At 41.2% G+C, this 27,072-nt stretch overlaps 2 protein-coding genes across 5 annotated transcripts in view; one reads left to right on the top strand and one right to left on the bottom strand.

Annotated features, from left to right (window-relative positions):
* The window catches only part of LOC138745964 (interleukin-17 receptor A-like), a 54,813-nt gene that overhangs the window by 17,804 nt on the left and 9,937 nt on the right, over positions 1-27,072 (bottom strand). For all 4 annotated transcript variants that reach the window (XM_069903593.1, XM_069903591.1, XM_069903589.1 and 1 more), the window contains 5 exons: positions 18,594-18,618; positions 16,498-16,644; positions 14,965-15,089; positions 12,390-12,516; positions 10,792-10,839 (listed from right to left, as the gene is read on the bottom strand). In XM_069903593.1, the coding sequence (XP_069759694.1) occupies positions 10,792-10,839; positions 12,390-12,516; positions 14,965-15,089; positions 16,498-16,644; positions 18,594-18,618 (472 nt within the window). The remainder of the gene's footprint in view (positions 1-10,791; positions 10,840-12,389; positions 12,517-14,964; positions 15,090-16,497; positions 16,645-18,593; positions 18,619-27,072) is intronic.
* LOC138745965 (uncharacterized) lies at positions 7,074-10,313 on the top strand. The gene is made up of 2 exons (XM_069903594.1): positions 7,074-9,025; positions 9,299-10,313. The coding sequence occupies exons 1-2, from the start codon at positions 7,084-7,086 to the stop codon at positions 9,331-9,333; spliced, it is 1,977 nt and encodes a 658-aa protein (XP_069759695.1). The 5' UTR covers positions 7,074-7,083; the 3' UTR covers positions 9,334-10,313.

The following is a 27,072-nucleotide window of genomic DNA, read 5'->3' as shown; positions in this document are numbered from 1 at the left end:
CATTCTCAACTTATGTCCTCTGGGTTGTATCTCACTTAACATCAGTGGGAAAAAATTTATTTGCATTTACTCTATCTATTCTCATCATAATTTTGCCTACCTCTATGAAATCTTGCTTACTTTTCTAGGCTTCAAGGAATAAAGGCCTAACCCATTCAACCTTTCCCTGTAACTCAAATTCCAGTAACATCCTACTAAAGCATCTCTGCACTTTTCACTTTATTGATACCTTTCCTGTAGTTAGGCGACCAAAACTGGACACAATACTCCAAATTTGGCCTCACCAATGTCTTGTACAAGTTTACCATAACATCCCAACTCCTGTACTCAATGGTTTGATTTATGAAGGCCAATGTGACAAAAGTTCTCTTTATGGCCCTACCTACCTGTGATGCTACTTTCAGGGAATAATGTATCTATAATTCCAGATCCCTCTGTTCTACCATACTCCTCAGTGCCTAACCATTTACTGTGGATGTCCTGTCTTGGTTTGTCCTTCCAAAATACAAGACCTTACATTTGTCTGCATTAAATTCCATCTGCCATTTTGTAACCCATTTTTCCAGATCCCTCTGCAAGCCTTCCTCACTGTCCACAACACCTCAATCTTTGTGTCATCTGAAAATGCGCTAATCCAGTAGGACCACATTTCATGTCGATTGTTGATATAGATGATAAACAGGAATGGAACCAGCACTGATACTTGAGGCACACCACTCATCAAAGGCCTCCATTCAGAGAACCAATTATCCACTACCACTCTCTTGCTTCTCCCATAAAACCAATGTCAAATCTAGTTTGCTAACTACCTCACTAAGAATCTGAACCTTCCTGACTAACCTCCCATGCAGGACCTTGTCAAAGTCCATGTAGACAACATCCACAGTCTTTCCATCATCAACTTTTCTGGTAATCACCTTGAAAAACTCTACAAGATTTGTTAAACATGATCTACCACACACAAAGCCATGTTGACTATCCCTAATAAGTTGTTAACCATCCAAATACTCATATAATTGATCTCTTAGAATACCTTGTAATAATTTACCATATACTGATGTCAAGCGCATCAGCCAATTATTTTCTGGGTTATTTTTGTAACTTTTTGAAATAACGGAACAATACAGGCTACCCTCCAATCCTCTAGCACCTCACCTATGTCTAAGGACATTTAAAGAACATCTGCCAGGGCCCCTGTAATTTCTGCACTAGCCTCTCTCAGGGTCCAAGGGAATACCTTGACAAGTCTTGGGGATTTGTCCACCTTTATTCACTTTAAGAGAGCAAGCTCTCTTAAAGCACTTCCTCTTTAATCTGTGTAGGTTCTATGTCCTTTTTGCTCTTTTGCCTCATTTCCCTAGACTCTGTGCTAGTTTCCCGAGTAGTTGACTATTCTGATCTTAAAGAGGACCAATTTTGTCCCTCATTATCCTTTTGCTCTTAATATACATGTAAAAGCTCCTTATGATTTTCCTTCACCTTGTCTGCCAAAGGAAATTGTGGCTTCTTTTAGCCCTCCCAATTTCCCTAATTTTTTCTGCATTTTTTATATTCCTCAAATACCTAATTTGTTTCCTATATCTGGTATATATCTATTTTTCTTAACCAGATCGCCAATATCCCTCAAAAACCAAGATTCCTTATGCCTGGTAACTTTGACTTTAATCCTTACAGGAACATACAAACTCTGTACTTTCAAAATTTCACCTAAGATTTGTGGATCACTGGGATCACTTCTAGGGAAGGTCTGACCTGGAGGAGAACAAATAACCTGGTGGGCAGATTTGCTAGAACTGTTGGGAAGGGTTTAAACTAGTTTAGCAGGGAGGAGTGGGAATCAGAATGTGAGGGCAGAGATTATGGTAAAAGGACAAAGCATGGTACTATGTGCTGGGTTGGTGAGGAAGGACAGGCAGGCCAAAAAATATAAAGGTAGCCAGACAGAGGGTTTGAAATGTGTCTATTTCAATGCTAGGAGAATTAGGAATAAAGGGGATGAACTTAGAGCATGGATCAGTATATGGAACTATGATGTTGTGGCCATTACTGAAACTTGACTGGAGGAAGGTCAAGATTGGCTGATGCAGGTATCTGGGTTTGGGTGTCTTACAAAGAATAGGATTGAAGGTAGAAAAGGTTGGGGAGGGGAATGGGGAGTAGCATTACTGGTCAGGGATAGTATCAAGACTAGAGAAAGGGACGACGCTGCAGAGGGAGTGTCCATTGACTCGGTGTGGGTTGAAGTCAGAAATAGGAAAGGAGCTATTACTGTGCTGGCCCCCAAGTCGCACTCAGGACACCAAGGAACAGATAAGCAGGCAGAATTTGGAATGGTATGGGAAATACTTGGTTGTAGTTATGGGTGATTTCAACTTCCCTAATATTGACTGGCATCTACTGACTGCAAGAGGCATAGATGGGGCTGAATTTGTCAGGTGTGTACAAGATGGATTCCTGACAGTATGTGGATCAGCCGACTAGAAGAGAGGCCATATTGGATCTGGTTCTGGGTAATGAACTTGGTCACGTGATGGACCTCTCAGTGGGGGAGCATTTAGGTGAGAGTGACCACAACTCCCTTAGCTTCAACATAGCTATGGAAAAGTCAAACTGGGAAAGTGCTTAACTGGGGAAGGGCTAATTATGAAGGAATGAAGCATGAACTAGAAAGAATAAATTGGAAACAGATATTTAAGGGTGAAAGCACTGAAGTAATGTGGAGGAAGTTTAGGGACCACTTTAGCAAGGTTCAAGATAGATTTGTCCTACTGGGACAAGGAAAAGATGGGAAGAAGGGCTAACGAAACAGATCAGGCAATAAGTCAAGAGGAAGAAGGAAGCATACATTAGATATAGGAAAGAGGAAACAGGAAGCGCTCATGAGAAGTACATGGTAGCCAGGAAGGAGCTTAAGAAAGGACTTAGGAGTGGTCTAAGGGGGAATGAGAAGGCCTTGGCATGTAGAATTAAGGAGAGCCCCCAAGATGTTCTATGGGTGTGTGAAGAACAGAAGGATGACAAGAATAAAGGCAGGACCACTAATAGATAAGGGAGGCAACATGTGCCTGGGGGTGGAGGACATTGGGGAGGTCCTAAATAAATACTTTGTGTCAGTATTCACAAGGGAAAAGGGCATTGACCATGGTGAAGTCGAAATTGAACAGGCTGTGTGCTGGAGAATGTGGAGATTAAGGAACCAGAATTCCTGGATCTTCTTAAAAACATCAAGATTTATAAGTCCCCAAGACGGACGCGATCATACCCCAAGCTGCTGTGGGAAGTGAGAGAAGAGATAACTGGAGCATAGCTATGATCTTTGAATCCTATTTGGCCACAGGAGAGGTGCTAAAGGATTGGAGAATGGCAAATGAAGTCCCCTTCTTTAAAAAAGGTAACAGAGGATTCTGGGAATTATAGACCAGTGAGTCTTACATCAGTGGTGTGTAAACTAATAGAGAGGATTCTTAAGGATAGGATCTATGAGCATTTGAAGTACAATCTACTCAAGGATAGTCAGCTTGGCTTTGTGAAGGGAGAGTAGTGCCTCATGAGTCTAATGGAATTTTTTTTTTTGAGATGGTAACAAAAGAAATTGATGAGGGTAGGGCAGTAGATGTGGTCTAAATGGATTTTAGCAAGGCATTTGACAAGGTCCCCCATGAGAGACTCATCCAGAATGTCATGAGTCACAATATCAATGGAAAATTAGCTGTATGGATGAAAAATTGCTTTGTATGAAGAAAGCAGAGTAGTAGTGGAAGGAAAGTATTCTGCCTTGAGGTCAGCGACTAGTGGAGTGTCGCAGGGTTCTGTTCTGGGACCCCTGCTCTTTATTGATTTTTATAAATGACCTGGATGAAGAGATGGATGAGTCAGTAAGTTTGCAGATGACATGAAGGTTGGAGGAGTCGTGGATGGAGCTGAAGGTTGTCGAAGGTTACAAGATGACATAGACATGATGCAGACTTGGGCATAAAATTGGCAGATGGATTTCAATCCAGATAAGTGAGAGGTATACATTTTGGAAGGACAAACCAGAAGGCTGAGTACAGGGTTAATGGTTGGTTATTTAAGAGTGTGGATGAATAGAGGGACCTTGGGGTACAAATCCATACATCCTCAAGGTTGGTGCACAGGTTGATAGAAGATGTATGGGATGCTGGGGTTCATTGATAGAGGGATTGAGTTCAGGAGCAGAGAGGACAGGTTACAACTCTCCAAATCTTTGATAAGACCACACTTGGGAGTATTGAGTTCAGTTCTGGTCACCTCATTAAAGGAACGATATGGAGAAGATGCAGAGGAGATTTACCAGGATATTGCCTGGATTGGAAAATGTGAGGCAAATGTGAGTAGAACTGGGACTTTTGGATCATAGAAGGATGACTTCATAGAAGTCTATAAATTATGAGAGACATAGATAAGGTCATCAGCTAGCACCTATTCCCGAGGGCAGGATCAGCAAATGCCAGAGGACACGTGCACAAAGTTAAGGGAGGGTTGTGGGTGCCTGGAATGCCTGGCCAGGGATGGTGATGGAAGCTGAATGATTGGGGGCATTAAAGAGACTCTTAGACAGACACGTGGATGAAAGGAAAATAGTGGGTTATGGGGTTGGGAGGATTTAATACTTTTTTTAAAGAAGGGATCTATGGAGAGCACAACATCGAGGGCCAAAAGGTCTGTACTGTGCTGTATTGTTCTATGACCTTCCACTTACTTGCAGAAAACCACCTATCCCAATCTCTTCTTTCTTGCTCAGCCTGGTCAGCATACCCTGCTGAGCCTGGCCTAGGGCGCAAAATAGTCTGGTGTCGCTTGATTATATGTGGTCCCATCACAAATCAGATCAATTCTATATTTATCTTCTTCCCTCCACCCCATCCACTGCAAAACATGCTAATACTACTGTAATGGAGGATTAAAACCATGTACCCAGATGCTTTTTGCTTATGTGGAACTGACGACACTGGGTCCACACGCAGGTCACCTTACTTTCAGAACTAGCAGATGTAATTAAACTCAGCCATGGGGACTTATCTGAAGATACACTTTGAAATGGAATTCCACTGTGAGGCCCAGGGAAAGCAGTTGTCAAATGCAACACTCTGAAATTGACGAATTGGTCACAACCTGTCTTGCTCGAGAAGTTTTAATAAGTCTTTGTATCTACGAGATAAACCAGGAAGTTATAACATCCTGGTTCCAGAATAATTAATCTTCTAAATTGTAGAATGTAATGTTCAGTTTTGATTTTGACTGACAAATATTAGAAGGAGTAGGCGCATGATTAATTGTTTTTGGGGTATATAAGCCTGTGGTCCTGCTGCTGAAGTTTAGACTCTCCGAGGGGTGGGAACACCCCTTGTCAAGAAGGAAGAACAGCCAGAGTCCGAGCAACGTCCCGGTCGGGGGAGGTGGAGAAGCTGCTACCAGCGCCCTGACAACCTACTACAAGTGTGCAGTCGTTGCCTCGCTTCGGCAGTTGGGACCAGTCCAAGCGTTGATAAGTATAGTTGGGAAGGGCTTGCATATTGTAGTGTGAAATCAGCTTTTGAATTAGTAATAAACATTTGTATAAACTGAACTGCTCTCGGTGTGTGTGTCTATTTTCTTTCGGTAGCTCAAACACTGTGACCAATCTAAATGAACAAAATGAGAGGTATAAGTTTACCCAAGACAATTGGCGCTGCGAGCAGGGTTGGTCTCAAGATGTTTCGCCGAAAGAAACAGGTGAGCCCTGAGCAGTTCTTGATTCCTGGATGGACTTCCAAAGACGATGGGTTTGGCATGTTGGCCAATACCCTGTCTTTGTTGGGACCACCCATTAGTTGGGATGAGAAGTTAGACTCATCAAGTGCACCTCTGGGAGAGCGGGTTGCCACTCTCCTTCGAGAAAGTAAATTTCCTGATAAAAAGGGAACGCTAACGAATGGTTTTTGGCTGCTGGCCACAGCATTACGCCACTCCGTTCAGCGTGAAGCAGAATTAATTCAAAGAGAAGTAGAATCTCAGTGCAAAAGAAAGCAATTAGAGGAGGAGCTAGAAGTCCTGCGACAATGCTGTTCCATGATGAGCGAGATTGTTCGCACCAGTCAGGACAGAGCCAAAGAATGGGAAGATAAGCATGTCCAAATGATTTGCCGTAATATTAAACTCCGGCAGCAGCTCTGTGCAGATAAGGAAAGGCATGAAGTAGAACCCAATCCATATCGTAATCATGCCATGATAAGGAATGGTGACGATCCTGATGTAATTGAGGATTGGGATGGGAATATCTGGAATGACAATGGTAATAATGCAGATACTCCTCAGCATGTGTCTAACATACTACCCTCTCCATCTGCTGTTCACGCCCGCCCTATAAGGCAGCAGATTTCCCAAACAGACAGAAGGGGGGATGATGTAAGGGTAGAGATGGAAGGGATAGATACCCCGGTTTCCCATGTGGACCCAGGGGAAAATACCCAAACCCCTGATTATGCTCTATGGCCTACTCCCTCTGTTGGATGGCCTCCACCTCCTCCCCTAGACTGGGTGGAGGACCCTGTGAGCCAAAGTGGGAACAGGGGTCGGAAGGAGTCAATGATCCGTGATTTCTCTGTAAAAGAGCTGGCTGCCATTGGAGATCGATTTAGGCAAAAAGCAGGGGAACATCATCCCCAGCTGCTGAGTCCTCCTGGCCCAGCTGTGCTTTCTGCTCCCACTGCTGCTTCTATCGAGCTGGCTTCTCCTGCTTCAGTTATTCATGATGAGGTAAAACAATGGGTTAAACAGGCTCTTAAAGATAACAATAGCATGTGGTCCTGGAAGCCCCCGAACCCTTCTGAAGCCTGAAGGTGTGGGCAGGATTCCCGTGTCTACCCCATCGAGACACGGCGCACACACGGGGATCCGCAGCCCTACATACCGTTAACAATCCACTGGGGTGGGGGTAATGATCGCCAATACTTGGCTTTGGTCGACACCGGTGCAGAGCACTCGGTGATTCCTGGTAATCCCGACCTCTGGACTGGACCGGCCTTTCGAATAGAGGGGTTGGGAGGAGCGGTCACCCTGGCAAAGGAAATAAAAGTCTGTGCCATGGTGGGTGATAGCCCTTCCCCTGTCTGGTTACATGCCCTGGTGGCTGCTACTGACGAGTGTATCCTGGGTATTAATATGTTGGCCGGTATGGCCCTTAATATTAGCCAAGGGGGATTTGAATTTGGAATTCGAACTATTACAAAAAAACTAGTAGTGGGTCAGGCTAAGTGGGATCCTGTGATGGTGCCAGCCCCCATGAAACCAGTGTGCATTCCACAATATCGTCTCCCTGGGGGGCAGGAAGAGATTACTGCCACCATCGATGCTCTGCAAGAAGAAGGGGTAGTGAGGCCCGCAACGTCGCCCTTTAATAGCCCTGTTTGGCCAGTCCAGAAGCCGGACGGCTCCTGGAGAATGACAGTTGATTATCGATTTTTGAACAAACATGCCCCACCACTTGCTTCAGCAGTTCCGGACATTGTCACCCTTATTGAAAACATTGCTACTGGGAACTCAGGAACATGGTATGCTGTCATTGATCTCGCTAACGCCTTCTTCAGTATTCTTATAGCTGAGGACTCACAGGATCAGTTCGCCTTTACCTGGAAGGGGCGCCAGTATACCTTCACCCACCTTCCAGTATCGCCTTCCCTCTCAATTCACCATTATATTGATGATGTGGCCTCCTGGAGCCTCTGGCAGAAACAAGAGGGTCGCCGAGTCCCGCTGGGATTCTGGTCACGTACCATGCCCGAGGCTGCCACTCGTTATTCTGTTTTTGAACAACAGTTCCTAGCCTGTTACTGGGCCCTGCTAGAGACTGAAAGAATGACAGGTGATGCAGATGTTCAATTGCGACCTGCACTTCCTATAATGAATTGGGTCCTGGCTAATGATGCTAATCTAAAGATCGGGCGGGCTCAGCAGTCTTCTATTGTTAAATGGAAGTGGTATATTCAGAGTCATGCGACCAGAGGGCCTGAAGGGGTGGGCCACGTACACGAACAGGTGGCTTACCATCCCAGGTCAGGAACTCAGTTATCGGAGGAGGGGGATGGTGGCTCCAGTCAGTATGATGAGTTGAAGGCAGTCACTTTACCACTAGATCCCCATGATCACCCTCTTCGCCTGTTTACTGATTCCTGGGCTTTGGCTAATGGACTTGTGGTATGGATGCCTGATTTGCAAAAGAACAACTGGATGATACATGACCGCCCAGTATGGGGCAAAGAGTTGTGGCAGCTGTTGTGGGATGCTTCCCACCATCGTGAGATAACCGTTTATCACGTTGATGCCCATACCAATATGGCGACTAACATGGCTCAACATAATGCAGTAGCAGATCAGCTTGCCACTATCAGCTGTGCTGATACCGTCCCCCTGGCTCAATGGGCACATGAACAGAGTGGTCATTTGGGGGAGAAGGGATCAGCTATGTGGTCCCGTACACATGCTTTATCCGTCCATCAGGATGATGTCCGCATGAACGTACGTACATGCCCAGAATGTCGGCTTGTGAAGTTCCATACCGTTCCACCTGGTCCGCATGGCCAAATAAAACGGAGTGCTCACTCAGCTGCGGTCTGGCAAATTGATTACATAGGCCCCATGCTAGACTGTATGGGTAAATATTACGTCCTAGTAATGGTTGACACCTTTTCGGGCCTGGTTTTTACTTTTCCCACCAAGACGGCCGACCAAGCTAGCACTATCCAAGGACTAAACCATTTGAATTATCGTTATGATGTTCCAGAGGAGATTCACTCTGATAATGGCTCGCACTTCTCCGGGAAAGCAATCTGTGATTGGGCAAATGACAACGGTATTTTATGGGTCCACCATATTCCTTATTACCCGCAGGCTGCCGGGTTAGTTGAACAAATGAACGGCTTACTGAAGGAAAAAATTCGTTTGTTAACATCACTGGGGACCCAGAAGGGATGGTGCCATGTGCTGCAGCAGGCAGTCGACAATTTGAATCATCGCCCTTTAAAAGAAGGTACACCTTTCCACCGACTTCTTCACGCTCCTGAATTACAGCCTATTCCAGAGGAAAAACAGTCATTGCCCCCCATCCCCGAACTAGAGAATGTTGGACAAAAGGTATGGGTGGCACCACCAGGTAGTGGCCCTCCTGTAAAAGGGGAAATAGTGACACCTGCCCAGGGTAACACTCGGTGGGTAGCTATTGAGGGACAGGATGATTTAGTCTGTTTAAACACTGAACGCTTATGGTATCGTGAGTGACATGTGTCAGGCTTCTTTGTTCCAGGTTCTCCATTTTACACTCCTGGTGATCTGGCTTAACAGCTGCTTTGATGCCAGCAATTGGATTTGTAATGTCGAGGACGTTCCAAGGGAGTTCCCCGTGGGAAACACGGTCCGATGCATTACACCAAGGAAGTCCTCGGTCACCAGCCTCAAGTGCAGCTTATATAAATATGTTATTGTTCAGCATGTTTCAAAATCTGTTCGTGAGCTCCAGTATCTGGGTATTGTGGCCAACAAGGATAATTTGAGCCTTGGTTGGAATCCTTTCTCATGGCTAACTGCTACATTTGGGGGAGTGGGCCACACTATCCTCCGTTGGTTGCTCGCATCATTGCTTATCTTTGTAATTGTTGTTTTGATTTCTCTTCTTTCGCTCCCTCTGTACTCAAATACTGGTTAGGCCTCGCAAATGACAGATTGTGACCAAGGGGTGGAATGTAATGGAGGATTAAAACCATGTACCCAGATGCTTTTTGCTTATGTGGAACTGACGACACTGGGTCCACACGCAGGTCACCTTACTTTCAGAACTAGCAGATGTAATTAAACTCAGCCATGGGGACTTATCTGAAGATACACTTTGAAATGGAATTCCACTGTGAGGCCCAGGGAAAGCAGTTGTCAAATGCAACACTCTGAAATTGACGAATTGGTCACAACCTGTCTTGCTCGAGAAGTTTTAATAAGTCTTTGTATCTACGAGATAAACCAGGAAGTTATAACATCCTGGTTCCAGAATAATTAATCTTCTAAATTGTAGAATGTAATGTTCAGTTTTGATTTTGACTGACAAATATTAGAAGGAGTAGGCGCATGATTAATTGTTTTTGGGGTATATAAGCCTGTGGTCCTGCTGCTGAAGTTTAGACTCTCCGAGGGGTGGGAACACCCCTTGTCAAGAAGGAAGAACAGCCAGAGTCCGAGCAACGTCCCGGTCGGGGGAGGTGGAGAAGCTGCTACCAGCGCCCTGACAACCTACTACAAGTGTGCAGTCGTTGCCTCGCTTCGGCAGTTGGGACCAGTCCAAGCGTTGATAAGTATAGTTGGGAAGGGCTTGCATATTGTAGTGTGAAATCAGCTTTTGAATTAGTAATAAACATTTGTATAAACTGAACTGCTCTCGGTGTGTGTGTCTATTTTCTTTCGGTAGCTCAAACACTGTGACCAATCTAAATGAACAAAATGAGAGGTATAAGTTTACCCAAGACAACTACAAAATAATTGTTTTTGTCCATTTTGAAATGGGAATGTAGGGAAGTGGGTGAACAGCAACATAGTCGCAGCCTGACCTTAATTGTTTTGTGCAAGAATTGGTGATCTGCAGGTTTCAGAAGTTTTCAACTTTAAAAAAAAAAAGTTTTGGGAAGGAATTACATTCAGAATAAAGTTTAGAGTGGAAGGCAGTACATTGATTCAACAAAAAAATTAGCATATCTTTTAGATGCAGGTCATCCCAATTTTACCACAAACAATTCTAAAGCTAACTTTACTCACCTCTTCGTTTACAAACCTCTGTATACTTCATCAGGTCATCACTGCAACCTACAGGGAAAAAAGTTGCGTTAGTTTGACTTCTTCCTTGATAAAGCACATGACAGACCATTCAGGACCCTCTAACTTTGGAAAAAAAACATTTCCTATACTCTAGAATATGAACCTGTTACATTAGAATGGCCTTTATCTGCAGGACCATTTCTGTAAACTACTTTGTTAAATACCATTCATTAACACAACAGAGAAAATAATTAGAAAGATATACAGCAGTGCATCAGCAAAACTGAAGTCAAATCGTGCTTTGACTTCCTGATTTATTCTTTTATTTAAATATCCTGTCTACTCGTGGACTGCTTTCTAAAAGCTTTTGTCTTTCCACGACAATAATCTGTGTTAGATTACTTGGATCACAAGAACACCTACTGTTGTTCATTGTCTACAGCTTGGCAGTCAACATTGTACCAACAAAGCATAGGACTAAAATAAGGGATCTGAGACTCTTTCATCGCTCTCCAAATGAATCCTCGACTTCCTAATCAGCAGACCTCAATCCATATGAATCAGCAAACATCATCTCCTCCTTCCAAGGCTCCATGCTTTATTCTCTGTAGACTTACGACTACTTAGACATGTTCTGTTCCAAAGCAATCTATAAACTCACTATGACACCACTGTTGTTGGCCAAACTGGATACTGGGTCAGAATACAGGATAGAGATTAAGGCTCTGGTTGTGTGGTGTCAGAACAACAACCTTACTTTCACGGTTACCAAGACCAAGGAGCTTATAGTTGATTTTAGGAGGGAGCACTCACCTGCCCACATTGATGGAATGCAGGTGGAGAGGGTGAGTACCTTTAGTTCTTGGCAGCCCACAAAAGATCACTCCTGGAGCGAGCACACTGAGGCAACTGTGAAAAAGGCATTCTCTCACCTCTATTTTCTAAGACGTCTAAGAAATTTTTCATGTCGTTAAATACTTGTGCTCTGTGGAAAGTATACTGACTGGTTCCAATAGTTACCAGTCTCTTAAACCTCCCCTTGCTACACAAATCATAAAATATTCAGACACCATAAAATGTTGCATCTGCACTGTTTTACTGCACTATGGCAAATGTATTACTTAGCTCTCCTTGGTATTTATTATCCATTTTCTAATTTCATGTATGCTATATAGTAATTAGACATTCCACAAAGCACCTGTTCAGCTGCAAGAAGTACATTGTATGTGATAATAAACTTGCTATCATTAGGATCTTAACCTGAAAACTTACTTTTTGACTGAATTAAAGCCTATTTTGTACTAACAGCTCTTTTCAACATTGACATCATCGATTAATTAAATGTACTGTTATTTAATTTCTATGCTTTTTAAATATGAATAAATGCAATTTTGCAGGATTTAAAGAATTATGAGAAGAAAGCACAGAACAACTATGTACATTAATGATCGTATCCATTACTTCAGCAAATTCAGTTCTCGTGAAGAATTGGACAGAAACCGCAATCATCCAGGGTGAAGGAGGAAAGAGCAAGATTTAGCCTGAGGTTGTAAAATCTCGAAAAAACAATAGCACTACTGCCAATTTAGTACACATACCAGGCACAGCATAAGTGACCGTTGGGCAATCATTATCTTGATTTACGTTAGCTCGAGGTAAACTGCATGCCGACACTGTGTAGTTCTGGTCTGGATCGACTTCAAGTCTCTCTGATAAGAAGGTCCACTGCAATACAAGGCAGACAGCAGTAAGTAACAGCAGTACGAGTCCACACCCAGAGCTGAAATAAGAAACTTGGTTCTTTTGTAAGACAGGAAAATAAGTAAAAGCTGACAAATTTAACAGATTTAAATGAACACTGTGCACACAAAGTCCACACTCAAACCATCTCACCAATAGTTTGCAAGACTAATGTATGTAGAAATTATTACGTGGGCTGCAGGACTGGCACAACAAAAACCTGCCATACTAAAATATTTTGAGCCATATTTTGTGGATTCTCCTTTCCAAAAGGTAGTTTATATATCAGAACATGATACATGAATTTATTTAAAGAATAGTGAATCTAACATAATTCCACTGACATTGTCGAGTATCACATTTCTCATAATAGGTGAGAGAGGCTAGAGATTCATTCGGAAGCAATATTTATTGCAATATAGCTTTTGATTTAATCTCAGGTTGCAATGTCTCCTATAGTTCAAGAATTCATAACAGAACTGTGGCAGCGAGGGATGGGGGGGGGGGGGTGAGGGAAGTAGAGGAACATTGTAAAATCATAGAGATGGAATGGGAATAGAGTACAAGTAATGATGAGAATTGGTGAAAATTACGGAACTGAATGAAAACCAAAACAAACACAAAACTTGGATGTAGAGGGGGAGGTGTGGGTATGGCCACTGCAGGACAGTGGGAATCAGTAGGCCTTTTCACATTGGCAAATCGCTAAAATGGGGTGTGAATGGACCCATTCAAGTGCCAGTGTAATCTCTCACTAACAATCTCTCACTAACAAAGTGGATTTTTAAAGCCATTTCCAACAGTGATTTGACAATCAGAAAACTGACTGAACAAATTCTAATGCCATAACAACATTGTGGAGTTAAATACACATTTAACACAAAGTTCCCTGCCCAATAAAGATGTCAGGAGCTTCACACAGAGGAAGAGAAGAAATGCAAAAAACTACTATTGAAAATAATTCTCTATTGCAGTTATGCAAGTTAAGAGGTCTGAAGGAACAGTGGAGAAAAGAGGGACGAAAGAAGGACATGGATGATTTGAGATTAGGGAGGGAGTGTTGATTTCTTCTCCACCCCCCACCCCCCCCAGGGGATGTCAATGATGTGGTGGTGGTACTGGGTTTATTGAAAAACTTTTAAAAGGTGGATGTTCCTCAGGGCCTGATGGAGTCTATTCCAGAATACTGAGCCAGCAAGGGAAGAGATTGCTGAGGCTATGATGGATGTCTGCATCCTCTTTAGTCACAGGCAACATGCTAGAAGGCTGGAGCAAAGCTAATGCTGTCCTTTGTTCAAGAGTACCAGGGACAAACCAGAACATTATAGGGCAATGAATCTTACACCAGCGGTAGATAAATTATTGAAGAAGATTCTTAGAGACAGATTTTACCTGTATTTGAAAAAGCTTATCATGACTTTGTGCAGGGGAGATTCTACCCCATAGATTTTTTTTTGAAGCGGCAAAGATGATCAATGTGGGTAGGGCTGTGCATGTAGTCTAGTAATTTGACAAGGTCCTCATGGAAGACTGGTCCAGAAGATTAATTCACATAGGATCCACAGCGAGTTGGTAATTCAATCCAAAATTGGGTTTGTCACACAATAGGCGTTTTTCTGATTGGAGGTTCGTGATCAGTGTTTTTCTACAAAGATTAGTGCTGAAACCTCTTATTTGTACCATGTATTAATGATTTGGATGAAAAAGGTAGGTGGCCTGATTTGTCAGTTTGCAGAGGACACAATAATTGATTGAGTTAAAGATTACATGGAAAGTTGCCCAAAGATATTACAGGCTATAGATCAATTGGAAATAATGGTGGAGAAATGGCAGATGGAGTTTAATCCAGACAAAGATGAAATGCTACATTTTGGGAGGTCCAATGCAAGTGCAAAATGCAGAGTAAAACAGTAGGATCCTTAGATGCATCGATGTACAGTGAAGATTGGTGTGCAAGTTGATAGCACTCTGAATGTAGCAACACAATTGGATAGGACAGTAAAGAAAACAAATGGCATGCTTGCCTTCAGTGGTCGGGAGTTTGAGTACAAAGGTTGCTGGGTAAGAATTTTAAATTACTCATTATTACTAGAAAACAGCTCATCACATCTTTTATGAGAACAATTACAATGACAAAGTTGAACAATAAATGCTGACCTTCTTAAAATTGTAAAAATACTTTTACTGGTGTAGACACCCAACCGAAACACAGTTGCAGAGCGGAAAATCCCCTTTCAATTTACTTTACCTGTTACCATTTGGAACCACAAAACTAGCCAGACCCCCTTTTTTTAAAAAAAAAAGGTCCAGTTCTATATTTGTTGATATTCAAGTACAAACATCAGATTATCAATCAGCCAAAGAAAATTTTTTAAAATTGGGAAAAATCAAACTAGCAGAGTTCAATATCTATGCAGCTTGCAAGACACATACCTTTTCTCCTTGTGGATTTACTTGGCTTGTTATATTGTGATTGAACCGGTATTGTATGCACTTTTCTTCTCCAGTGCTCCATTTTTGCATTGAGATCTCTATTCCTTGAGAATACCTTATGCTAGCTGAAAAATCCATATAGATGGCATAGTAAGTTAAATCACAACTTAAATTACAAGATTTTATGATTCTGTTATTCAATAGCTTAGAAAATTATAGCACTGCAATTTTTGTCTGAACTCAGTGGACAATGGGATAAAGTTTCAAAATGTTTTTCCTCTCAATTGCCACCACTGCAGAGCTTCTACTCAAGTTTATCAAACCTTAAAAGTTGGCATGAAGCAGCAATCTGGATTCTGTTTCAAAAGAAGAAATAAAAACATTACTTCATATATATAAGGGAGTTAAGAGAGTTTGATAAAGCTGGCATAAAAACACAATAGGTTGGAAAAATTCAGTGTCTGCAGAAAGAGAAGCAGTTAGCGTTTCGGATCCAGGTTCCTTTATCAGAGCTCAGGAAGAGGAATAAGTTAGCTTAGACAGCAGAGAAAATACAGGTGAAGATCTGTGGAATAAAGAACATTTCTCTAATATGAAATAGGATAGGTGGCACTGAAGAAACGGTCAAGATTAGAATAAGTTTAGTCTTTGTAAGAGGTTGCGAATGTTGTAAGTGGTCCATACTGCCTTGCATGGTTTTATGTTCTGAAGTTTGTGTTCTGTTCTATGGTTTAGCCCAGCCATTCTAAACATGGGCCCTACAGCCACCCTGGGAGCAACAACACATTTAATTAAAAGCCTTGTTTCCTTTTCACCTTCACCTCACAAATATTTTTCATGTGGTTGGTAGAGAGAAGTACAGAAGAAATCAAACCTTGACTACTTCACAGGGAAGGGGCCCAAAACCTTTGTGTGCAGAGTCCTGGAGGTGACCATAGCCGAAAAAAAGGTTGAGAATGGCTGGTCTAGCTTATAGAGACCAAAGAGTGAATGGAAGCTTTTTTCAGCATCTCACTGGAAATATACCAACGCAAGTTCCAAATTAACAAGTTTAATTTCTTTAGCTCTTGGGGGCAAAACAATCCCTTTTCATCCTAAATTTGAAGTTATAAAATAGACATGCTATTTATAGGCAGCTCATTTTAAAGCTTGCTCACTTTTTCCTCCTGGATGATGCTGCTGTATTTTACCCTGGCGTGGGGGGGAAATGGAAGGGAAATATTATTTGAAGGTATGAGATTGCAAGAGAAAATGAGCTGAACAACAAGGTGCAAGCCAGAGAAAGTGAGAGAAAAGCAATGAAAACCAAGTTAATGAATTTCGTGATTTACTTAAGGTTTCTGATTTCTTGGATAAGGCTGCTCAAAATGCAAATACTATACGAATCTGCACTTTAATCTCGGGATCAAAATCACTCCTGAGCAATTCTGAAGGAGAAAAGGCTATTTATTTGTGTCAAATTATTTATTCCATGCCAGCAAAAACCCTGAAGTGAATACACAATAACAATACAAGAGAGGAGTGCATGCTTACCATCAGTTCCCAATTTCCATCTGATGGACAGTACAGGAACGTAGAATCCTTTAGCCTTCTCCTGCTTGTTTATGGTTACCAGAAGTTCTTTAGGAAATGAAGGTGTCCACTCAGAGGGTTTAAACCAACTGGGATCTAAACAATTGGCTAATGAGGAGGAGAAAGAATGAACAACATATTATCTCTTTTGCAATTGACTACCAAACTGGGAAAGAACTGCTTTCACAAGGTGCTGTGTTTTAGCACCATTGTTATACTGACATACCAAGATCAGGTTTCTCATCAGCTGATTCCCAGCTATACCTCTTCAAATTTATTTTTGATTAATTAATGGGATAAGTTATTGTCCATCCTCAACTGTTCTTCAGAAACAAATGGTGAAACACAACTCAGAACATACTCCAAAAATATGACAGTGTAAACAATTCTAAGACTTCAAGCCAGCAATAATGATTGTTCTGCAGGATTCTGCAGAATCCCTTACTAATTACAGAAAACTGATGGCATAGGGATTACTTAAAGTGGTATGTGAGTGGGAAGGGAAGATTGAGAATCACTGCCCAATTGTTACGGAAATATTTTGCTTGAGAAAAATGGTCATTGTCCCATTTCCTTTGGAGTTATGAAACTGTTCATATAACGAGTCAATTAGGTACAATTAAAACAGTGGTTTTCAAACTTTTCTTTCTACTCACATACCTCCTTAAGCAAACCCTTATTAATCACAGAGAGCCTATGGCATAGGGAATACTTAAAGTGGTACGTGAGTGGAAAGAAAAAGGTTGAGAACCATTGGTTTAATAGAAGGAATTCTAGAACATAGAACAACACAGCACAGTATTCAGCCCTCGATGTTGAGCTGACCCATAGATCCCTACTCATTCTTCACGCAGCCACGAGATCAACCCTGGTTCACTGAAAACAGAAAGGCAAACTGGAAACTACACCAGGCACATCTAAAAATGGGGTGTCGATTTGGTAAAGCCAAAACACAGGACCACAGAACCATAAAAACACATGCAATGATAAGAGTTAAATAAACACACATAATAGCTCTGCATTCCTGTCACATATGGTTGAGAATGGTGAACTGCTCCAAGAGGATCACCATTTTAACAAAGAGGGTTCATCTGGAGAATGCTGAAGACTAATCATATTCAGCCAATCTGGTAGATTATCTTTCTTGGCTTCTTCCCAAAATTCCCATCATTACAAACAACAGTTATCAATCCATTCAACCTGCTCATTACTTCAAGAAACAGACAAGAGCACTGGATAGTGCAAAGACTACACGACCACGTACTTGACAATTCTGATTTTTCTTCTGAAGTAATTTTTAATGGCATCCAAATGACAAGACTATCAGCAAGTCTAATGACCTACCCTAATTATCATTATCGAGATACCCACTAACAATTATAAATACTGTGGCTAGAAAAGCAAGTCTGAGGCTGGGCATTCTATGGCAAGGAACTCACTTGTTGACTTTTCACTGTATAGTCGAGTGCAACTCCGACAATACTCAAACTGCTCAACACCATCCAAGATAAAGCAGGTCTTCTTGACAGGCATTTCATCCACCACACCAAACATTCACTCTCCCCACCACCTTCACACCATGGCTGCAACAGAGTCACCACCTCCAAAATATACTGCAGTTACTCACTGTTACAGCACCTGACAAACCCAAAACCTCTACCAACAATGTAAGGACCATAGGGTAATACTACTACCTGCAAGTTCACTTCAAAACATCACAATTTGGCAATAAATTTCCATGACTTCATCAGGGCTGGGCCTAAATCCAACCAGAACTTCTGTGTTTCAAGGTGGCAGATCAAACTGAACTGCTAAACTGTTTATTGAAACAATAAAAGGCAAATAAGCTGTCCTTTATTCTCTTGCAGGAGGCACTAAATACAATGGTAAAAAGCAGAGCAGTACACTTTAAATTTAAAGATGTAAATTTTCGCCTATCAGCAAATTAAGCATGCAATGATGAAACAAAAGGTTCAACTGCGCCTTCTGATTTAGAAGTCTTTTAAAGGCTGGATTTGAGGGATCCAAGCAATAACAACAAAGTTAGCTGGACTTACCAGATAAAACAGTACAACTTAGACCCTGTTTGGAAAAAAGAAAAATATTTTAATAATGATGTTTCCTGTGTTGAAGGTTCAACACTATACTTCTCTATTTAATGCACTTATAGCCCATGAGTACAAATGCCTTGGTCAGTGAAGGGGGCAGGAGAAAAGAAAAAGTCTTTTAATTTACATTCATCGACATAATATTTACAAATGACCCCAGGTAGAAGTATGCAGCGGGGTAGAGAATGCAGAAGACTCCTGGACCATATAACCATTTACGGAGTGGAAACAGGCCATTTTGGCCTTTCGAGTCCGCACCGGTTCACCACAAGGATTATCTGCACAACTGCTGAATCACATTTTTTTGCTTTAGGATAACTGTAAATATTTAAGCTTTTTGCATTTATATTATCATTTAACTCAATTAAGTATACTATTGTAATTGCTTTTTAGATGTTTTGGTATTTTTTTTTTAAAAAAAAGTACCTGTTCAGCAAATAAGAATTTTGGTGCATATAGACTTTGTACAATGTAAATGATAAACTCATCATCATTTAATGTAATTCCTACCATGATCTTGTTTATTGTGAGTCCAGAGATCAGGATACCATTTCAACATTAGTTGTTGTCTTACCAATATAGCCATAATGTTCCAGATTAATGAAATAACATGCAATGTAAAATAAGCCTTCTCAACTCCAGGGTAATAATTTTGGAAATGTACCACTGATCCCTCATTTAAAAACTAGTTATTACACAAGAGACAGGCACAAAATATATTTTCAATATACACATTTTTTTTCATGAACCAATACTGAAGAGACCCCACTATTCCAGTAGGGGTGGAGAATGGAGAAATCTGGGTCATAATCTTTACAATAAGTAAGTGTAGGTAAGTTGGCCTCTGTTGCTCTCCATTGCTGCCAAGACCAGGGATTTTCTTCCCATACTTCGAGAGAGGCCTGTTACTCTTGGTACCTCCTCCAGAGCACTTCCCCACTGATTCCATTTCTGCCACTTTCTCCAAAGACACACAGGAGGGCAGTATTCACTAGGGCTTGAGGATGAATGTATTAACATTTTGGTGGGTTTGAATAAATGCTTTGAAAACATGATGCAGAGTTATGGAGATTTCCTGTCTCCACTGTTCACCTGACCAACCAATGATTTGTTCATGTTAAGGATGTGCCACAAAGAATAATGACCAGTCCATTTGTTTTTAAATGACATTGGGTCAGGTAAAATAAAGGCACGTTTGGCAGGACTTTATGATGGTCCCTTGTACCCTTTAAAGCTGGCTGCCAAACAGCTTTTTCTCCCCCAGTGGTTGCCTGAACAACAGAAACCTGCCTTAATACCACATTTTCAATAATTATTATATTTATGGAACATCAACCAAATCTATGAGTTTTTGAACCACAGGCATGAGCTACTAACCAAGACCATCTGAAACAATTTATCTTCAAAGAGGGGATTACAAAATAATTTCGCATTCAACAAATTACCCATCTTGCAAATTCTGACACACTCTCTGGAAACCCTATCATTACACAATAATATCTTTGATGACAAACACTGCTGCTGGGAATTCCCCACTCATATTTGAGAAATGCTTTGATGTGATAAAATACAAAAAGATATGTTTGCCCAAATCTACACCTTGGTCAGAGTGTATTAATGAAAATGGATCCCGATTTTAATTTTAAATATCATGAATTTGGCATCAATTTTTATAATGCCATTTTTGGACTTATTTATTAAATAAAAGTTAAGCTAATCATTTAATTCCTGACCACATTTACTGTTTGTTATAAAAGAGGTAGTTCATTAAGAAGGGCATGAGTCATCTTCCCCATTCTAATGAAGATAGTTGAAGCATCAAAAGATCTGGTCCTCAATACATTTGCACCGTCATTGTGGAAATATGCAATAAAAGCCAATTCTGCCAAAGTGTTATTGTTGCTTGGGTTCACGTGGGTCCCACAGATTAAGAACCAGACCAAAGTTGAGGTACAAAGCACATGTTTATTTCAGGGATGCAAATGGGACAACAGGGTCAATATGCAAGGCAAACCTCTACACACATACACAAGACGCAAGGGGTAAATATCTTTCTTTGGCTTGGCTTCGCGGACGAAGATTTATGGAGGGGGTAAAAAGTCCACGTCAGCTGCAGGCTCGTTTGTGGCTGACCAGTCCGATGCGGGACAGGCAGACACGATTGCAACGGTTGCAAGGGAAAATTGGTTGGTTGGGGTTGGGTGTTGGGTTTTTCCTCCTTTGCCTTTTGTCAGTGAGGTGGGCTCTGCGGTCTTCTTCCAAGGAGGCTGCTGCCCGCCAAACTGTGAGGCGCCAAGATGCACGGTTTGAGGCGTTATCAGCCCACTGGCGGTGGTCAATGTGGCAGGCACCAAGAGATTTCTTTAGGCAGTCCTTGTACCTTTTCTTTGGTGCACCTCTGTCACGGTGGCCAGTGGAGAGCTCGCCATATAATACGATCTTGGGAAGGCGATGGTCCTCCATTCTGGAGACGTGACCCATCCAGCGCAGCTGGATCTTCAGCAGCAGCGTGGACTCGATACACTTTGGATATATAACGAGGGAGGAACCGACAGAGGACTGGGGGAAATTACATGAACATAATCAATCAACAGTCAAGATCAAGGTCATACTACGTACCCCCACCCCTTGACCAGTACGAAGCCAAGTACAGGGGCTCAGCAGGGGTCAGCCAAGGTGATTCACCTGGGCAAATTGGGTGAAGGTCAGGGCTGAGTCTGGGCTAAAGTACCTGGTGATATAGGTGGGTCAATCGCAAGGGTCACCTTGATGGCTTGGGGTGAGTCTTTGACCTTGATTGGCAATCAGTGTGTCCTCCAAACAGGAGCGCAGCAGCGCCTCCAGGTGGTGGATGCTGTCTGTCCATTACAGTTAACCATAAAAGTTCTGAAATTTCCTTTACTGCTTGGAAACAGTCCCTAATGCCCAATGTCCATGCCAACTACCTTCATTTAGACCCATCCCTCTTTACTTAATTACCCGCATACCTAGTGAATGTTACAACTGCCTCCAATTCTACCACTTTCTCTTGCAGCTAATTCCATATTCCGATCACCCTGTATGTGAAGGTGTCCCTCATGTTTCTTCTTTATCTTTCCCCTCTCCTCAAACTTATTCCCTCTAGTTTTAAATTTGCTTAACCTGAGAAAAAAAAATCTATGACTATTTATTTTATCCATGATCCTTGTGATTTTATAAACCACAATAAGGTTTCTCCTTAGCTTCCCACACTCGAGGAAGAAAAGTCCCAGCCTATCCAACCTCTCCTCATAATTCAAGCCTACCAGTCCTGGTAAAATTCTTTTGAATCTTTTTGCACCTTTTCCAACTTAGCTCGGTGATTAAAACTGTGCTCAATACAAAGTGCTATCTCACCAATGTCTTCACAGCTGTACCCCTGCTACCCCTCCCACATCAGAGCCCACAGCAACAAACTCAATCACGGACTCATTTATGGACTCTTTTAAACTTTATTTGTTTTTTTTCCCCTCCTCTCTGTATTGCAGTTGTTTACATGTGCACATCGTGTACAGTTTTTTTACACTACCAATAAGTGGTGATTCTGCCTGGCCTGCAGGAGAAAGAATCTCAGGGTGATATGTAATGTCACACATATACTCTGACAATAAATCTGAACACTCCTGTAATCAATGCCAAATGCTTCATCACCTGTCTCACCACATTCACAGAACTATCTACCTGTACCCTCATGTCTCTTTGTTCTACAACACTCTACTATTCACTGCAAGTCCTGCTCTGATTTAACCTACCAAAGTGCAACACCTTGCATTTGTCCAAGTTAAATTCCATCTGATATTCTTTGGCCAACTTTCCCCAGTTTACTTAGATCTGTTGTAATCTTCTTCACCGTCCACACCACCAACTTTGGTGTTGTCCGCAAACTACTCACCACGGTAACTACACTGTCATCCAAGTCACTAATGCAGACAACAAACGGCACCGATTCCTACTGTACACCACTAGCCATAGGCCTCTACTATTTTTTTCCAACACTAGCCTTTCATTTAAAATACACTGATTATTTTCTTCTGTGCAGTAACAATTAATACTTCTGGTTGGCCTTCATGAACAAGCTGCGATCCCAATAGCGAAATTTCCTCTGTTTATTAAGTTTGATAGCTTGATGAAGAAGTTAAACAAAGGTCTGCAGACGCCATGGCTGAAGTAAAAAAAACAATGCTGGAGAAACTCAGCAGGTCACACAGCGCACTTCATATAGCAAAAGTAAAGATACATCAACCTTTTGGGCTTGATTCTTTCATCAAGATATGGCTGTATGAAGAAATCAACTTCAAAATTAGCCCATTGTCTGAAATATAACCTATTAATTCTCTCATAAAACAATTTAAGTGTTGTTCTGAAGCTTTGGACGTGACCTTACTTTACAAAAGATCCTTCTCCCTGGCTAGAAATTTTCTGATATCAAATATCCCAGCACAAAGCTGACAGTCCTTTTGTATCCATTTGCACAACGTACACTTCTACTGAATAAACTGTTGCTGCAGTCAAGTCAGCAAGTGCACAAATTAGGCTCCCATCATAATCTTTATCTCAACTACATAAACAGCAAAAGGTGTTGAAATTATTGAATAATGGGAGAAAATAATGCTGGTTCAGTGCCAGCAAATGGAACCGGGATTCAAATCCTGTGCTGCCTGTCAAAAGAGTTTGTACATTCTCCCCATGTCTCCGTGGGTTTTTCTGGGGGAGCTCTGATTTCCTCCCACCCTTCAAAATGAACTGGGGGGGAGGGGGCCGTAGGATAATTGGGTGGCATGGGCTTGTGGGCCAAAAAGGCCTGTTACTGCGCTGTATGTCTGTTGTGTTTGGAAGAGTAGCAGGTTTCAGTGGGTTCACAGAGAGACAAGTCTAGACACAAGTGTTTCAATCACAGGTAACTTTAATGAAGACACAGGAGATAAACAGGGGAGAATGTCAAACAATACTCAATTACTATTTTATTAAACAACTATTTAGATATTCACATCAGACCCTGGATGGACTCCGATTCCAGTGGCCACCTATTGTGACACTTGTCAGAAAGGGACTTACACACACACACACACACACACACACACACACACACACACACACACACACACACACACACACACACACACACACACACACACACACTCCTGGTTCCCTGTACCGATGGGGGTGTGGCTCTCTGCAAGCATTGATCTATTGCTTAGCTTAAGCATAGTGCACACGTGACCCACAACATTGCTAGTGATATCCAAAATAGTGACCTGGCAATGGAGTGATGTCCAGGGCTTGGACCACAAGGCAGTGAGAAAAGAATGTGCTATGCATTGATATTTATATATAGTTCTGATCTGGGCACCTAGCCAATAATGACTCTAGGTAATTTAAACAAACCAACGGCAAGGAGTGCCTGAGTCCAATCTTGATTGACAGGTGATGTGACTGCCGGATAAGTTTCAGACATGGAAGACACGTGACCACCCGCAATACACAATATTCCATACAGGCAGGGAGGCCATGTGTTTCTCCACAATCCACATAAAACAATACTCCAGAGACAAGTATAAAGTAAACATTTTCTGCGATTACAAGGTCAACATAGGGCTGCACAGTTGGTGTAGCAGTTAGCGCAATGCCTTTACAGTGCCAGAGATCGGGACAGGACCCGGGATCAAATCCCGTGCTCTCTGTAAGGAGTTTGTATGTTCTCCCCGTGTCTGCGTGGGTTTTCTCCAGGGCCCCAGCTTCCACCAAAATGTAGGTTAATAGGGTGTAAATTGCGTGGCATGGACTCATAGGACCAAATTGGTCTGATATAGTGCTATATGTCTAAATTTTGTTTAAAGAAAAAACAGCTACCCAGGAAGTTGTCAACCAAGAAAGATTGTTTGGATTTTTTAGTTGTCATTTAAATCAGGCATAAGGCTCCTTGAACATAGGTGGCTAGAGCTATTAAAGAAAACGTAGGAAATTGGTCTGAATGAAGCAGACCTTCAATTTTCAGAACACGAATAGAATACAGTCGATCACTAAAATGTTAAATAGCGTCCTTCGAATCAACAGTAACCTTTCAGACACATTCACCATTGTCTTGCTGCATTTCCCTGCTTGTACAGTAATTACTTGAGGGCTGCAACCAATGGAACAAGCAAACCATCATTGCAATTTCAATCATGCAAGCAGTAACACTCACCACCAACTTGCTTCGATGATCTCAGTCATAATCTTTTAATCTTACTTTATCCAGAGAAAGATCATATTAATGATCTTAATAGTAGCCAAACACTATTCAATTTTCAGTTAATAGGCCTGAACGGTGCTATCCTAATTTTCTTCTTACCCTCAAACAAGAGTGAAAACAATACTAGAAGTGACTAAATAATTAAACAACAGGCAGAATACTGAAATTGGACAAAAACACTTTAAAAATTAAAGTTTAAAGCAAAGCTTTGTCAGGAACTTCACATATTATGAAACATCAGAGAATTGGGTCAAACTGAAATGGACAAGTAGGCAGGGAAAAATAGCTCATTGTTTAATGGTTTATTCACCACTTCATATTGCTTCTTCACAACTACTCTTTGTGACAACAAGGATTGCATCCAAATGTGGAATTGATCAAAATTCTCATATACACATCCAGGACAAAACTGAACAACCTTGAACTTCAACAGTTTAAAACTGTTCTTAAAATCTCACCAATTTCCAAATTTATTAAACTTTTAAGTGGCGAGCTTCATGAAATACCTATAAAATGCACAATTGTTCACAATTAAAATCACTTTTCTTACAATATCTAGTTTTATTTCTCTCTTACGACTACCACTTTCTCTGATGAAAATACTGATTGAAGGTTTCAGTAGAATTCCAAATATTATTCCTAATTTGCAGCAAATTTAAAACCAAAATATACCCATCGATCTTGGCAACATGCAAAATGTAAAAATTTCCAGCATATCTTTCATGATGTTGCATTATTTGTTAGAGAACAGACCATTTTATGATAGAAACAGTGCAAAGTTTTCCATCTACCATAGTACGGAAAAGTCCTAATAAATTCCCATCTCACTACACAAAAATTCCAATGGTTCGACAGACACACAGGAACCGTGTTTTTCATGTTCCCATGAAACTCACTTGGTTCTTACCAGGTTCATTGGAAAATGTTTTATTATATAGGGTAAAATATAAAAAGTTAATTAAAATGTTAGTCAAATCTGCTAGTCCAACAAGACCAAAGTCTGTGGCGTTACTGCATTGGGTTATTGATCAATAGTCAAGAAACAATCGAAGCATTAATGCTTAGCAATAGTTAAATTATTGCCCAGTTTATCTACAGTTCAAGCCAGAGGGTGGGACCACAGCTTTTATTGTGGGGTAGGAATTCTGATTCTGAAACACTGCTGGTGGATGGTTTAGATGTCAAATATTTGTGCATTTTTCTCAAATGTGGAAAATGTTACTTCTCGGTGACATCTGAAACATAGAGCTCTTATAGTGAGAAAGAAAAATAAAGTCATAGATTTTAATGAGAACACAATTGTTAAGATTTCAACTGTAACTAAACAAAGAATTTAAATGTCTTATACATAACACTTTCAAAAATCTAATAGTAACAAGATTGCTGCTTAATCCCAGGATTAAATACAAAAATCATTCATTTCTCTATTCTTTACATAATGTGACCGAAACTAGCGTTTTTATTTGAAAATAGATATAGAAAATGAACTTAAGGTTGTGGTAAATCTCATGCTGGAATTTGAAATAACTGGTGGTCAACAAGGGTGAATTTGGGACAAATTACACTGGACAACTAAGATTTTGCTTCCTGGACATGTTTCGGTATATTTTATGTCTTTTGGGCAACTGATCACGAAAATCACCTTAAAAATTTCCTATCACAGATTTTTTTTTGTCATTTTCTGTCATATTTTGTCTACTTCAAGCATACAAAACTATGAAGTGCAACATGTCACTGAAAATTAATTTTCTGCATTTTCACTTGGACGTCTTCCCTGCTGATCTTGGTGCAGTCACTGGTGAACGTGGTGAAAGGTTTCACCAGGACACTGTCACCATGAAAAGCTGTATCAGGGCAAATAGAATCCATCGACACTGGCCAACTATTGTTTGGGCACTGACACAAGAGGCATCTGATGCTGAGTACAAATAAAAATCAGTGGCAAAACATTTTTAGGGCAGTTGAACTAACACAATGTGTCAGCATCATTATGCAATGAAACTCGCTATATTTAGTAATAGTTAAATTAATGTTTCTCCAACTTCGTGTATGATGCAACAAATGTGAAATTATCTTTGTATTCAGCTTGGCATTGTCTATCATAATTCCTATTGTTTTTAAATTCAGGAAGCAAACTTTAAAAAAAACGTTGCCCAGTGTGATCAAAAATCAATGTTC

Source organism: Narcine bancroftii, chromosome 11, assembly GCF_036971445.1.
Source record: "Narcine bancroftii isolate sNarBan1 chromosome 11, sNarBan1.hap1, whole genome shotgun sequence".
Taxonomy (NCBI): domain Eukaryota; kingdom Metazoa; phylum Chordata; class Chondrichthyes; order Torpediniformes; family Narcinidae; genus Narcine; species Narcine bancroftii.
The sequence above is the reverse complement of the archived record's forward strand: the minus strand, read 5'-3'. Positions and strand labels throughout refer to the sequence as shown.

Bases quoted from the DNA above. Each gene is read 5' to 3' on its own strand.
- LOC138745965 (XM_069903594.1), top strand. From the start codon at position 7,084: ATGGTGGGTGATAGCCCTTCCCCTGTCTGGTTACATGCCCTGGTGGCT. The intron at 9,026-9,298 runs GTACACCTTTCC...TCTTTGTTCCAG, and splicing joins TCATCGCCCTTTAAAAGAAG to GTTCTCCATTTTACACTCCT.